Below are 12,851 nucleotides of genomic sequence, written 5' to 3'. Positions count from 1 at the left end.
ACCCCTTTGGCTCATTCGGGTCAGCTGCCCCGGCTCTGCTCCCTCCCAGCTTCTTGCACACCTGCTTGCTGGCAGAGCATGGGAAACTGAAAAGTCCTTAACTTAGGATAAGCGCTACTTAGCAACAACTAAAACATCAGCGTGTTATCAACATAACTCTCACACTAAATCCAAAACCCAGCACTGTACCAGCTACTAAGAAGAGAGTTAACTCTGTCCCAGCCAAAACCAGGACGCTATGATTCATTAATGTGATCCGCCTATTAAAAAATTAAGTCAAAATCAAGGTACAAAGTATTGCATCTGCAATCCACCCAACAACTGAAAGAAGTTTCATTTGAATACAAAAGGTGGTACAACAGCACTGTAAAACAAGTCTGGGAGGAAAATCTTAATTAAAGTCAAAGATTTTGATAGGATGCACCTGCCCATGACTGGACAATGTACAAGGGCCCTCCCACTACTGTGTATTCATGCACTATGAATTAAACATTAAAGTTATTTGCTGGATCAGAGCTATATGAAATGGTGTAGATGGTCAAATGCAAAAAAAAAAAAAATTAAGGGGCAAAGGAGAAGTAAAAAACTTCAAACTAGTATTATGCATTTGGACTGAACTCGTTAACTTGGTAGTATACTTATGTTAATAACCCAACCTTACAGTATTCTTTAACTCTCAAAGGGAATAAGTTCCACTGAAAAGAGGCTCATTTTAAAGACATTAAATATATGAGTAGACATGTGTACTGGTCACCTGTACCAGTAAAATCCAGGATTCTGCTGGAAGTTGTTTCTGGTTTTTTTTCCAGTAGTCCTTTTCTTTTTTAAATTGCTGTTGTGTGTTTACTATTTTGGTTGTGCTGTCTGTTTTCAGGATTCATTCCACCCCGTGCTATATCTATCTTTTTTTGAAGGTATGTTCTTCAATCTCTACAGAAAATAATCCTCTGAGTAACAGTGGTTTGAATGTGTCTCCAATCTGTTTCTTCTAGAATTTTTTCCTCAGCTTTAAGGAGGCTTGTTTGGAGGGGTTTCAATTGTTTGTTCATCAGTAAATGAAACTTTCCAATATTTTAGTAGGGTTAGGGAAACAAGAAATTAAACAAACAGGAGAATAAAGCCAGAAGAAATACAAATTAAAGTCTGTGTACTGGTTTTATTTTCCAGTTACTCAAGGTTTGCAAAATATTTGTAGGCCTGAATTTAATATAGTGTTTTTAAGGGATGAGAGGGATACAGTGGAAAGACCACAGTAGCAAACACACTATAGTCCCTCTGTGAGTACTACCTAAAGTGGCATATACATTCACATCATGTCCTTGCGGTTCTGTATTTTCCAGAGATAATTAATAATAATGCAAGTGATCAATTATTGGGATATTAAATGACTAACAGCATGAATTTAATTCAATTTGATTCTTAAATCGATTCTTAAAATCCATTCTTAAACTGTGCAGCTGATCCAATGCTTGCATTATTTCCACTTACTGTAGCATACTTCTAGTTAAATGCACATTCAGAAGGTGAAGTAGTTAACATTGACAAAACTCTCTCCAATTCTTTACAGTGCCACACGAAAAGGCTGTGAGTACTACTATGCCCAAATATTTCTGCACATTTCCAGAGCTCAATTTTAAAGTTTTGTTTTTACATACAAAGCATTTTAATGGCAGTATACCTACTTGCGTTCTAAAGACAATCTATGTCATTTCTTCCCCATTTCCAGCATTAATATCATCTTAAATGACAGCACTGGACAAGATCAGATGATGTTTATTCATTCATTATACCATTCGTTGAAGTGTTCCCTGTCCGTAGGCAAATAAAACAACAATAACTGAAAAAACAATTTTCAGTTTAGTTCTATGACTCTGATATTTAGCCACAGAGAATACTATGGAACAATTCCTTCTTTTATCTGTTAGGGATTACTCAGTCTGATTAATATGAACTACAGAGTTACGGATGTGCATAAGGCACATGAACATTTCTTTGTTTGTAATGTTTTTTAGAACAGAGATTATAAAAAAAAAAATCATAGACCAAATTCTTCTTTCGTTCCATTGACCCATATTAGAAGTGTGCAGGGTTGGTAAATGCAGACAACTTCCCTCTTTTAAATGATAATGTTATTTTCTCTTCATGTAGAGCATTCTGCTATGCTAAGTGACCTCAGGACCTGTGAACATGAAGGAGGTTATTTCATGTTTTTGTTTATTGCTCAAAACCTAGATTTGCAAGACCTTCAGTAAAGAACTCTTTTTAATTTGCACTGTACCTGAAGTTAAAGCGCTCCAGCCTTTAACAGCTTTTATATAAATATTAATGATAGACTTTTAAGGGGAACAGTGAAAAATGCCTCCTTTTTTCAGTACAAACATGTACAAAAGAACTACAGTCTATTTCTAATAAATGTGAAAGTTTAATTTTGTAAGTACTGAATACTAAGAAAATGTAATGTACATTAAATCTGCTCCTCAACCCACTTCTGTGCATCATACTAGCTTGATGCAAGATGCTTTTAAAACACTTAAAGAGCAGATCAATCTCAGTTGTGTTATGTGAAAGTAAACTCTCCTAAGAAGGGCTCTAGACCACCTTTTCTAACCAATACATGTGGCAGTTCTGCAATGGCTTTTTAAGTGGCAGACAGGAGTGTGCTTGCCTAAACGGTAGTGCAAAATGAATATAATTCCTTGTTCTAAGGCTTGTGTAAAGCTCACTCCTTTTGTGAACTTGTTTCTCAACAATGTGGACATAAAGAGAGTTTGAATCCTGACCAGTAATCAGGATAGAAGTTAAATTCTCTCCTCCTCATCCTCCAAGGAAGATGGATGGAGCAGTTGGAAAATAGTAATTCCCTTTCAAACATTTTTGGTGACTTTTTTGATAAATATAGCTTACCACTTACATAGCCACAGCAAGACAATTGACTTAGCAATGTCTGCTTCTACATATAAGCATTGATAATGTAACAGCCATGTAAGCTATCCTTGTGAGCAAAATCTAATTGAATTAATATAGAAATAATTAAATAAATTAAACTTTTCACCAGGATCCTAAATTATAAGACTACAGCTCACATATTAGAGTATATTCTAGAGAATCCCAATAGTTCAGCTTGAATTTGTCCTTTGGACATAACAGAACAGCAGAAAGCTTTAATATTAATAACACATGTTGTATGGCATTTCTGATGACATAAGCATTATAGATTCAGTGAGTATATTCTTCTAACAACTTTGAAATAGCTTTTATATTTTCAAGATATATTGCAATGAGGAGTATCGAGAAGATGAAAGTATATACATACATTCAAATTCTTTTATAATTACAACCATTGTAATAAACAGAAGTACAATACCAACCCATGAACATTAGATAAATAAACTGTATAAATTAATCTGAGAAACGCAAAAAATCAGGAAACAAGGTCCTTCATTTATTTAGAGATTCTCATTGTTTATTCTAAAGCTAGACCAAATTTAATTTCTGCTATTGAAGCATTACTGTGCCAAAAGAAAAATGAATACATACATGTTCCTTGGATATGATTTTCAAAGGTGCTTTGTACAGGTCTACTGTTACAAAAATCAGTGGCAATTTTACCACTGGCTTGGGAAAAAAAAAAAACAAACAAAAATCCCAAATCAAACAAAAAAACTGTTTAACTCATTAGTCAACCCTTGCCTTTACCAAAGCACCTACTCTCACATTATGCTCATATGTATAACCTTCCCAAGTACCAGTTTATTCTATTTTATTTTTAGTATAGGAATAGGTTTTGCCTATCTGAGCACACTATCTGAAGCCAAAACTGGTTCCTCAGCTACCTGGGTTCAGACTCTGTTGAATTCTTATGTAAGTATGCTGCTAGGCAGTGGGGAAAAAAAACAAACCAAGAATAGGACACTTCTAAGTCTCAAAATGAAAGGTACAAAGAACAGTAGTGGTAGCATCATTAATCTTGTGAATGTTCATAATGCTTCAAAAGAAGATGTAAGGAAAATAATGAAAACAGGTATGTGTGCCTGTCCCTCACTATATTATCTACAAGATCTGGGTGTCAACATATATAAATAAATAAATAAAAATTATTATGAATTATTCATAGAACAGAAAAACAAAACACATAGATATCCTGCCATTTAATGTCCAGGAACTCTGAGAAATATTTGATATCGAAAAGGTGGGATGTATAGTACTACCCTACTGCTTTTTAGAGGCTCAGAAAAACAATCTGCATGTACAATAAAACTTTTTAGTTTACCTTTTAATTTAGTCCTTATGTCTTCTTCTATTGTTTCTTCCTTCAGGAACAGCCAGTAAACATGAAACGTTAGCCAAAGAAAGGAATTAATGCTGGCACCAGAGCTAGACAAAAAACATTGTCAGAATAATTTTTGTTTCCGTGAAAACATACAAAAAGCATTTTATATTGCTCAAAATATCAAGCAGCAAATAACTGTTGCCTTGCAGATTAAAAAAAAAAAAAAATCAAATGTTCCTTATGTTCAATAAAAAATAACCACCATAAAAAAGAATAACCACAATAAAAAGGTATCTCTCTGAACCAGAGATTATGGGTGAATTAGTCCATGAAGGACTGTCTGAAGTATGCTGCTTCATTTACATTAACACACTCAAATGCATGTTCCTTCTCTTGACATTGTTCAGAGGCGTAAGAGAAATCTAATCTGTTACACTGAAATGACAGCATTAGAGCTTACTAGGAAAACTATATGGAGAGGCAAGAGCTCTCAAATGGAAAAATGCACCACGTCTATAACTCTAGAAGGCTCTGCAGGATAGAAAATATTTTGATACTTGCTTAGTAATTCACAAGACAATTCCCAAATGTTGAAATTTTACTTCAGCAAAAGGAACATCTGCATCCTTGTACTACAGATTATCTTTCTGCAGGGAATAGGAAAGATTCATAAAATAATCCATCTAAAGTAGTGAAAGACTGTGTTGTGCAATAGGGAAAATATGGTAGAGTTCTTTCCTCTCTTATCCCTTCCCTACTCTCTCAAAATTGTTGAAAACTTGTACGATTTTAGAAGAAAACAGACATGCTTAAGTTGTTTAACAGCTACAGGAAGAATGTCTGCACAGCTCTATTCAGAGAACAGGATGTATAAAGAGAAAAATATCTCTGACTACTCCAGGCTTAATGTTTTCTCATTTCCAGTGTGGAGATTGTAGTAATATCATAATAGTTCTAGTGCCCCTTAAGCAAAGGTATGCTGTCAGGAGATCTGAAAAGATGTACTGCTGGGCTAAGTCTAATTTTATTAAAGTCAGTGTTAAATTCTAATTAAGAACTCAGCTAAATCAGCTTTTACTGAAGAGAAGGATAAAATTTACCTTGACTGTTCCTGAGGGAAATAAAAAAAAAAGATAAAAATAAATTAAAAGGTAAAATTAAAAGACTGATGTGGATAGTCAAACACTGGAACAGGTTGGGGAATCTCTAACCATGGAGACATTCAAAATTCACTTAGACAAAGTCCTGAGCAACCTGACCAGCTTTGAGCAAGCCACTGGACTAGATGATCTTCAGAGGCACCTTCCAATCAAAACTATTTTGTTAGAGAAGGCTCTTACCTTTTAACATCTACACAATCAGTAAAGTCCAGGAAGACAGAAAAACTAGATTCTTACTTGGCACTCAAGCTACGTTTAAGAAAATGGCTCTTATTCTAGTAGTAACAGAACAACATGAACAGGTTTTTCCCTTGTGTCATTCTGTTTTTCTGTCTTAAAGTACATTTTTCTGTATTGCATTATGGTTCTATCTTCAGATACTTCATAACTTCATGTATTTGAGGTCACCCTGACTTCTGACATAAAAAGAGCTGTTCTGTACAAACCAGTTCTTCTTTCAAGTGAAACTAAATTGCTTCTAGGAGCCCATCTACACTTAGCAAAAGGTGGGCGGGGGGGAGGAGGAGGAGGAGTGTTTGTTAGTTGAATGTGGTATCAGTCAATTAAAATTGGATTTCTGTTGTTACAAGCAGCAATTAAAATCTAGCACTTTTTTTTATTTTATTGGATTTTATCATGACAGACTACTTGCTGCCTGATTACGTGTCTAAAATCCAGTTTTACCTGATGGGAACATGTTCTATCTTTACTCAGCCAAAACTACAGTACTTGTAAAACAATGGTACTATCTGAACTTTTACAGCATGTATGCTTCAAGAATTGACCACTTTAAGAATCTAGAGGTTCTAATGCCTCATCTGAGCAATGCTTCTCTCAAGACCGTTTTCCTACCTCCTTTTCTTCCCACAATAAAAAAGAGTACAAAATATTGTGTAAGGTTTCCCTTTGCTAATACGAAGGTAGAAACATGTGTTATACAGAAAGTTATTGAAAAGCCAGCTACTATCACCCTTGCAATTTCAAAAATTAGGACAGATGTCTTACTTAGGACAGATGGGTTAATAGTTTTCCCAACACTAGTTTAGATATGATGTTGCCCATTTGTTAAATGTGCTGATCTGTTAACAGAATTAAGATTGTTTTATACTAGTTCTACATCTTATACTGCCAATTGTTAAGTTTTTCACTAAATCAAGATAGAAATTTAAATTAAAGGCTTGAGAAACCCTTTACTAGTTGCAGCTTCTGAGTAGACTCACTGCTTTGATAACCACAGGAAAGCCATTTCATTAAATACACTCGTAACATAAATAACCTACTTCTCATTTCTATCAAGCATATTAACATAAATAATTGGCTATTCCACTAAAATAGTAACAATAGCACTATGTTTGTGATTATTGTTGACAGACGCACCAAAATATTGCTATGGTAAAAGTGATGCCAATCTGGATATCTTATGTTAGATACTGATGTAATAACCTATATGAACTTTTTTTATCCAAAACCAAGACAAATATACAATAATATATCACACAGTAAAGTGACTTTTGTATATATTGAAACTGTTACCAAGCAATGTGGCCACTTTCAGAAAAGTCAGGCATTACAAATACAATCTTGGCGAACTGTACTTCAAACATGCTTCCAGACAGATTGAAGGCAAAACAACAATGTATTTACTGTGACTTACCGAGCTTGAAAGGCAGAGTCATTCTTTAAAACTGTTCCAAGAAACAGTTCTATTTATTTTAATCAGACTCATATGAAAAAGTAATGTCAGAAAACACAGAAGAATACACTTCAATAAATGACATTTTGTCCTGCTTAGCGGTAAAGGACTAAGGTGAATTAAGAATCTCGATAGTCTAAGCATAAATTTTTCACACAGAGTACCTAAATTTTGTATTGACAAATGCAAAAATGATACTAGAAGTCAAATATATTTTTCATTTAACTTCAGAAACACACAGATTACCACATACCCGTATCAGCAAGACCATTTGAAAAGTGGTATTTTAGAGACTTCCTGAACATAGATCAGTGGCTGTAAAACTGTGAAAGGTAACCAGGAAAAAAAAAAAAAAGGCTGAATAAACTCCACAATTGAACAAATATTTATATTTGATAGTGCAAGGTGTTCAGTCTAAAAGATCTGCTAAACAGATATAAATTGCTTCCTAAGGACATAATTTGTGTTATGCTTAAGCAATTTTAACAAGTTTTTAAAATATAAGACATGTTAAAAAAAATCCAATTAATACAGTGGCAAATAATACCATTATCCATTTCACAAAGCATCAGCTTATGTAGGAAAACCATCTAGTATCTCACAATAAAAATACCAGATTTTTCTCTTCACCCAAAAGCTTTTCCAACTTCTTATAATTTCTTCTCAGAGAAGGAAAGAAAATTATGAGATTTGGAAACCATCTTAATTCAGTATTTTAGATCAACCTTGTCCTTTGCCCTGTTCTCATTTATAGCAAACTTTCAACCATTTTAAAGATGCAGTCTTGAGCATACTGCACAATAAAAATTGTAGAATTTGTATCCAAATAAAAAAAATGGCTGCTAATCCCAGGATAGATATACATAAATGCTTCCTTAGCCATTGCTGCTATTTGATTAAAAGCTGATGAAAATCTAATGAAAATTCTTTGCTATTAGATCAATTAAACAGCAACAGAACTACCTCTGCAGGAGGCTCAAAAATATGTAATTGCTTTCTCCAACTCTCTACTTGTCTCACCACCAGCTCTATACAGATCAAGCTCTGAATAAAAATCAGAACTCTCCCAAGACTGTTTATATACAGACATGAATGGGATGTTTAGTTTTCATTCTCAATCCTGGTAAAATAGGTACAGATTTTAGTGTCACACAGTCAGTAAGGGCCTAATCGTAACAAAATTATTAGGCAAAAGATGGAGAACTCCAGAAATATAAGAGAGATAAAGAATGTATCGAGATAGAAGACTAGCACCAGTTTCATCAACCTAAACCAGAACTGAAATATCAAACAACTGTGTGATTCAGCTTTCTACATAAAAATTGATAGTGCTTTCATGTGGACCTAAAAACTGAAATTAGCTGACGGCAATGGGGAATAAAGGAAGTAACTGCAACACCCGCAGTAAGAGAGCACATCAACTTCACAGAATAGACCCACACAGAATTACAAAAAAAATGGTTTAAAAGCTTCATTCAAAGAATACAATCATAGAATTAAAGTAGATTAGGTAATCAAGCAAAGAATCATGAATGCACTGCACAAGCCAAAAATTTTAAGAACGGGTAATGTTACTTGTACAAGATACTGGCACTAGTAAGTAGTGTTGTTCAAGCAAAGCAAACAAATGTCTTTTCATCTTTTGAAAAAATAAGAATTTAAGGAAAAGAAATGAACTGTCATCTAAAATTATGACAAGAACAAAGCAAATAATAGGAGATATCTGAGGCAAGGAACAGTTTATGAAGACAGAATATTATCACTTTCAAAGTCTGGTGGCATATCAGGCTCTACAGCTAATACAGAACTGAACCACTAACTCCTATGAAATAAGAAAAGCTAAGAATTAGTAAATTTGAACCTAACAATAAAATAATTAAGCTTGGTGAGCTATTCTATGCCTCCTCTTAAAAACAGAATTTTACATGGTAAGACTGTTACAAAGTTTCAGAGTATGACATACAAGTAATCCTTGTACAAAATTGGCATGCAAATTTGGAATTGGTACTAAATCCTAGACATTGGAAAGAAAGTGATGAGTTAAATTTCATCCAGATGTAAAGACAGCAGTTGCTGACTTAATGCAGAACAGTGTTACAGTGAATTATCATGGTTGAATAAATCTCACAGAAGTGCTAGATAAGCACTTCTATGACTTCAAATTCACAGGAACATAGATAAGTGCTAGAAAAATGAAACAGGAAAATGTTCAATACTGTTATTTGAAAAAAAATGCAATGTAAAATAGGTAAAGGTTTACAGAATATTTATTAAGCTTCTAACACTGGTAAAAATCAGAGCTTTAAGTTACAACTATACTGGTCAGTGACACCTTAAATAAATCAGGAACTTGGTGATCCTGCATCTATACTTTTTTAATTCTTAGAATCTGACTGGTTTTCCTTACTGACAGACATAGCTCCAAGGAGGTGAAAGTACTGACACATACAAATAAGGAGACAGGTGAATCAGAGGCACAAAATAACTTACCTGAAGACATATAATGGAGCAAAACAAGAAAAGAAGGTATGTATATTGACTAATACAGTAGGTTAGTATCTAGAACTTAAAATCATCTTTACCATTATTTTCATTATTTAGTTGTGTACGCTAACACTCCCAAACTAGTAGCTTTTCAGACACTTGGATAGGATATGAGTTCACACTCTGAAAACTGAGACAAGATGGCACAAATTCAAGAACAATTAAAGGGATATTTTTATATTATTTAATGTAGGGTACATTTCAGAAACAGGTCTTTAAGAAGGGCAACGTGTATAAAACTGGATACGGTAAAAACTCATTTGTCACAAGGTGCTTTTTCTATGCAGTATTTCTCCTTTCTGTCACTCCATAGGAAAGCATCATAAATTTAATACTGCAAGGCAGTAATGAAAAACTCTAAATTTTTATAAACACAGTGTTTTACAGAGATTATTTATTACATTATCAATTCTACTTCTGCATAACAAAGTTGACAGATGGAATCATGTCGTTTTATGAATTTGTGTTACATTCCTGATAAAAAGCAGATCAGTAATCAAATTCAAACCATCATTTTTTTGCTACTCCAATTAAGATATGACACAAAGGGAGCTTCGAATAAATTTTTTCTTTAAGACACAAGTCAGGCTCCTTTAACTAGTGACGGTCAAAGCTGAAAATACCTCGACAGGCCACTAGTTATGAAAAAGCTTCCTGACCACTAAGTTCACTGCAAGTTTCATAGATTCCACCCCAACAACTTGCTTGAAAAGTGGTAAACAACAAAGAGTGGTAAACAACAAAGAGTGATAGAAACTAGCCAAGGTCCTCTTTACCTTCCCAGTAGGCAAAGAGAGTTTCTCCTTCTGAACTCTGATGAACGTTTGCTAATTTGTGAGCAGGAAGGAGCAAGTAAGAGAATTCCTTCAAAGACAGCAGTAGCAAGATATAACAGTAATTTTGGCAGTAGTCAACTAGTGGTAACTTCTTAGTAAAGCTGATAAAGAATTTAAATTGAAGGAATAAAGAGATATAGGAAAAAGCATTCCGTAAAGTTCAGTGGAAGAGTTACAGGCATGATGGAAAATGGTACAAAGCACATGAAAATATTTGCCACCTCCTTTTCTAACTAAAAAGCTCAAGAAAGAGGAAGATAAGAGGTCACAAAGCTCAAAGGTTTGTTTAAATGAAGCCTGAAAAGAAGAAAAAAAACGAACTTGCTTTTCACTTTGTGAGGGAGCACGTTTCTACAAAAAGACACAATATCCATTTATCTTTGGGCAGTGGAAACTGTGTGGTACAGAACATTTTATAACACATTCACTACAGCTGGGAGCCTGATAGAGAGAATTTTGAAAAACATGGCCACTCATTTCATTGCTCAAATCAAAGATGGCGGCACTTTCTAAACATCTGAAATTCCAAAACAGACTCTGCTTGCAACTGGAGATGTAAGACTCTCACAGACTGGCATACAGTGCTATGGAACTGCAATTACTTGCAATTGTAGACTCACAGTAGGAAGTGACTACCTATATAATATCTCCCCTCAAAATAAAATTAAAAGAGTCAGCTCACCACTTGTCCATTCTGAGGATTTTTATGTGCATACGGGGGTCCTCGAATGTGATTCCACATCTGACCAGATGTCATAGCAAATACAACACACTAGAAAAAACAGAAAAACAATATACTAATTTATTTACCCAGAGGAATTGAATAGAAAACCATTCTGCTTGTGATGCTTGTTTTAGATACATGATTGTTTACCTAACCAGATACAGTATCTACCTCTATTTGATTTTTAGGATAGGGTTTTCAGATGTGTTGCTCTCATAAAATTCTTAATGACTTCTGTTAGAAAATGAGTTAGCTCAAGACAGAGATTTTCAAAATCTCACTTGAAATAATTCTGTCTTTATATGCACTTGGAATTGTCACATTTACACATCTATATGACAAAAAAACACAGCAGTAGAAGGAGTTCATTGCAAATATTCTGCAAACTAGTGTTCAAGATTTATGCAACCTTTCATGAAATTGTTTCTGCCTCTAATCCAATACAAATGTTTAGCTTACCTGTTTGCTTTCAGGTGTATGAAATGATATATAAAACCATAAGAAAAAAAATCCAATTATAAAAAAAATGTCTGTCCCATTTTATGAAATTCTCATTGTGTGTCCTATATGACTGTGATTCATTTTAGCTATAACAAATAACAACGGTTGAGTTAGTAGAAAAGTGAAATTCCCTGTGGAAAGAACTGTGAAGTTAGGTTAGGGATGTATGACAACTGTAAAAACAGACATTAATTCTTGTAGAAGGTCATACTGCAGAATCTACATGACAAACATCACAGTCATAGCAAGAGTCATTATGACTACCTTAAAGAGGAAAATATAGTATCTGTTGATTACCAAATGAGTAAAACAGAAATGGGAAACTTGCATCATCTTCTGACTTATCAGTACAGATAATCCGTACAAAACCACCAAGATAATTTAAGTACACTTTTTACATATATGCTCATTTTTACTGTACATCAATATTCCCACCAGCATAGTATAGTCATAGTGATTTATGCAGATGGATCACGAATGTAAAAATTCATACCACGATGGTTAACTAAACCAGGGTTTACTAAAACCCTTTAAAGGGTTTTCTTTAAAGAATGTTTAGTAACACATTCGTGAAATAAATGTAAGCTAGTGTAGCTCTGTATCCCCATAAATGCAGCATTGCCATCTCTAGCAATATGATTTGAATAAACTTTGCAAGGCGTTAGGACTGAATCTTGTCAGGCTTTATCCAAATCTGTCTTGGCTTTCCTGGATTTTTTTTTTTAACTTGTTTAGCTGAAACAGCAATTTTTCCAAAGACCAGGTGGCTATGCCTAGTTTACATTACTTTCGCTTATCTTTGTATGGCATAATAGATTTTTTTTCTATTCTATTTAGGATGAAATAATTATGACCAACATACTAATGTAGTGTAGGCATGGGATGACAGCAGAGACAACAAATGTGGAAACACAGGATGCAGTGTACCAGTATGGAATGATAAGAAAGGGAGCACAGCATTACACTGGAGACCCCAAGCCTATAAATATTACGCCAATGGTGAATTAAAGAAACACAGACATGGGAGCTTGTCAAAACCAGTTTTAGGGGTAACAAAGACAACAAAGGACAAACTTCCAACATATGCAAGACAATCCCCATTTACCCAGTAAATTTTGATGTA

The 12,851-nt window shown here is 34.2% G+C and overlaps 1 protein-coding gene across 1 annotated transcript in view; it reads right to left on the bottom strand.

The window, feature by feature from the left end:
* Positions 1-12,851, bottom strand: part of TUSC3 (tumor suppressor candidate 3) — a 148,285-nt gene that overhangs the window by 54,070 nt on the left and 81,364 nt on the right. The window contains exon 6 of the mRNA XM_050895753.1: positions 11,186-11,275. Coding sequence (XP_050751710.1) covers positions 11,186-11,275 — 90 coding nt within the window. The remainder of the gene's footprint in view (positions 1-11,185; positions 11,276-12,851) is intronic.

The sequence above is a fragment of the Gymnogyps californianus genome, chromosome 4 (assembly GCF_018139145.2).
Source record: "Gymnogyps californianus isolate 813 chromosome 4, ASM1813914v2, whole genome shotgun sequence".
NCBI classification, from domain to species: Eukaryota; Metazoa; Chordata; class Aves; order Accipitriformes; family Cathartidae; genus Gymnogyps; species Gymnogyps californianus.
Note: the sequence above shows the minus strand (reverse complement) of the source record. Positions and strands in the feature narration are given on the sequence as shown.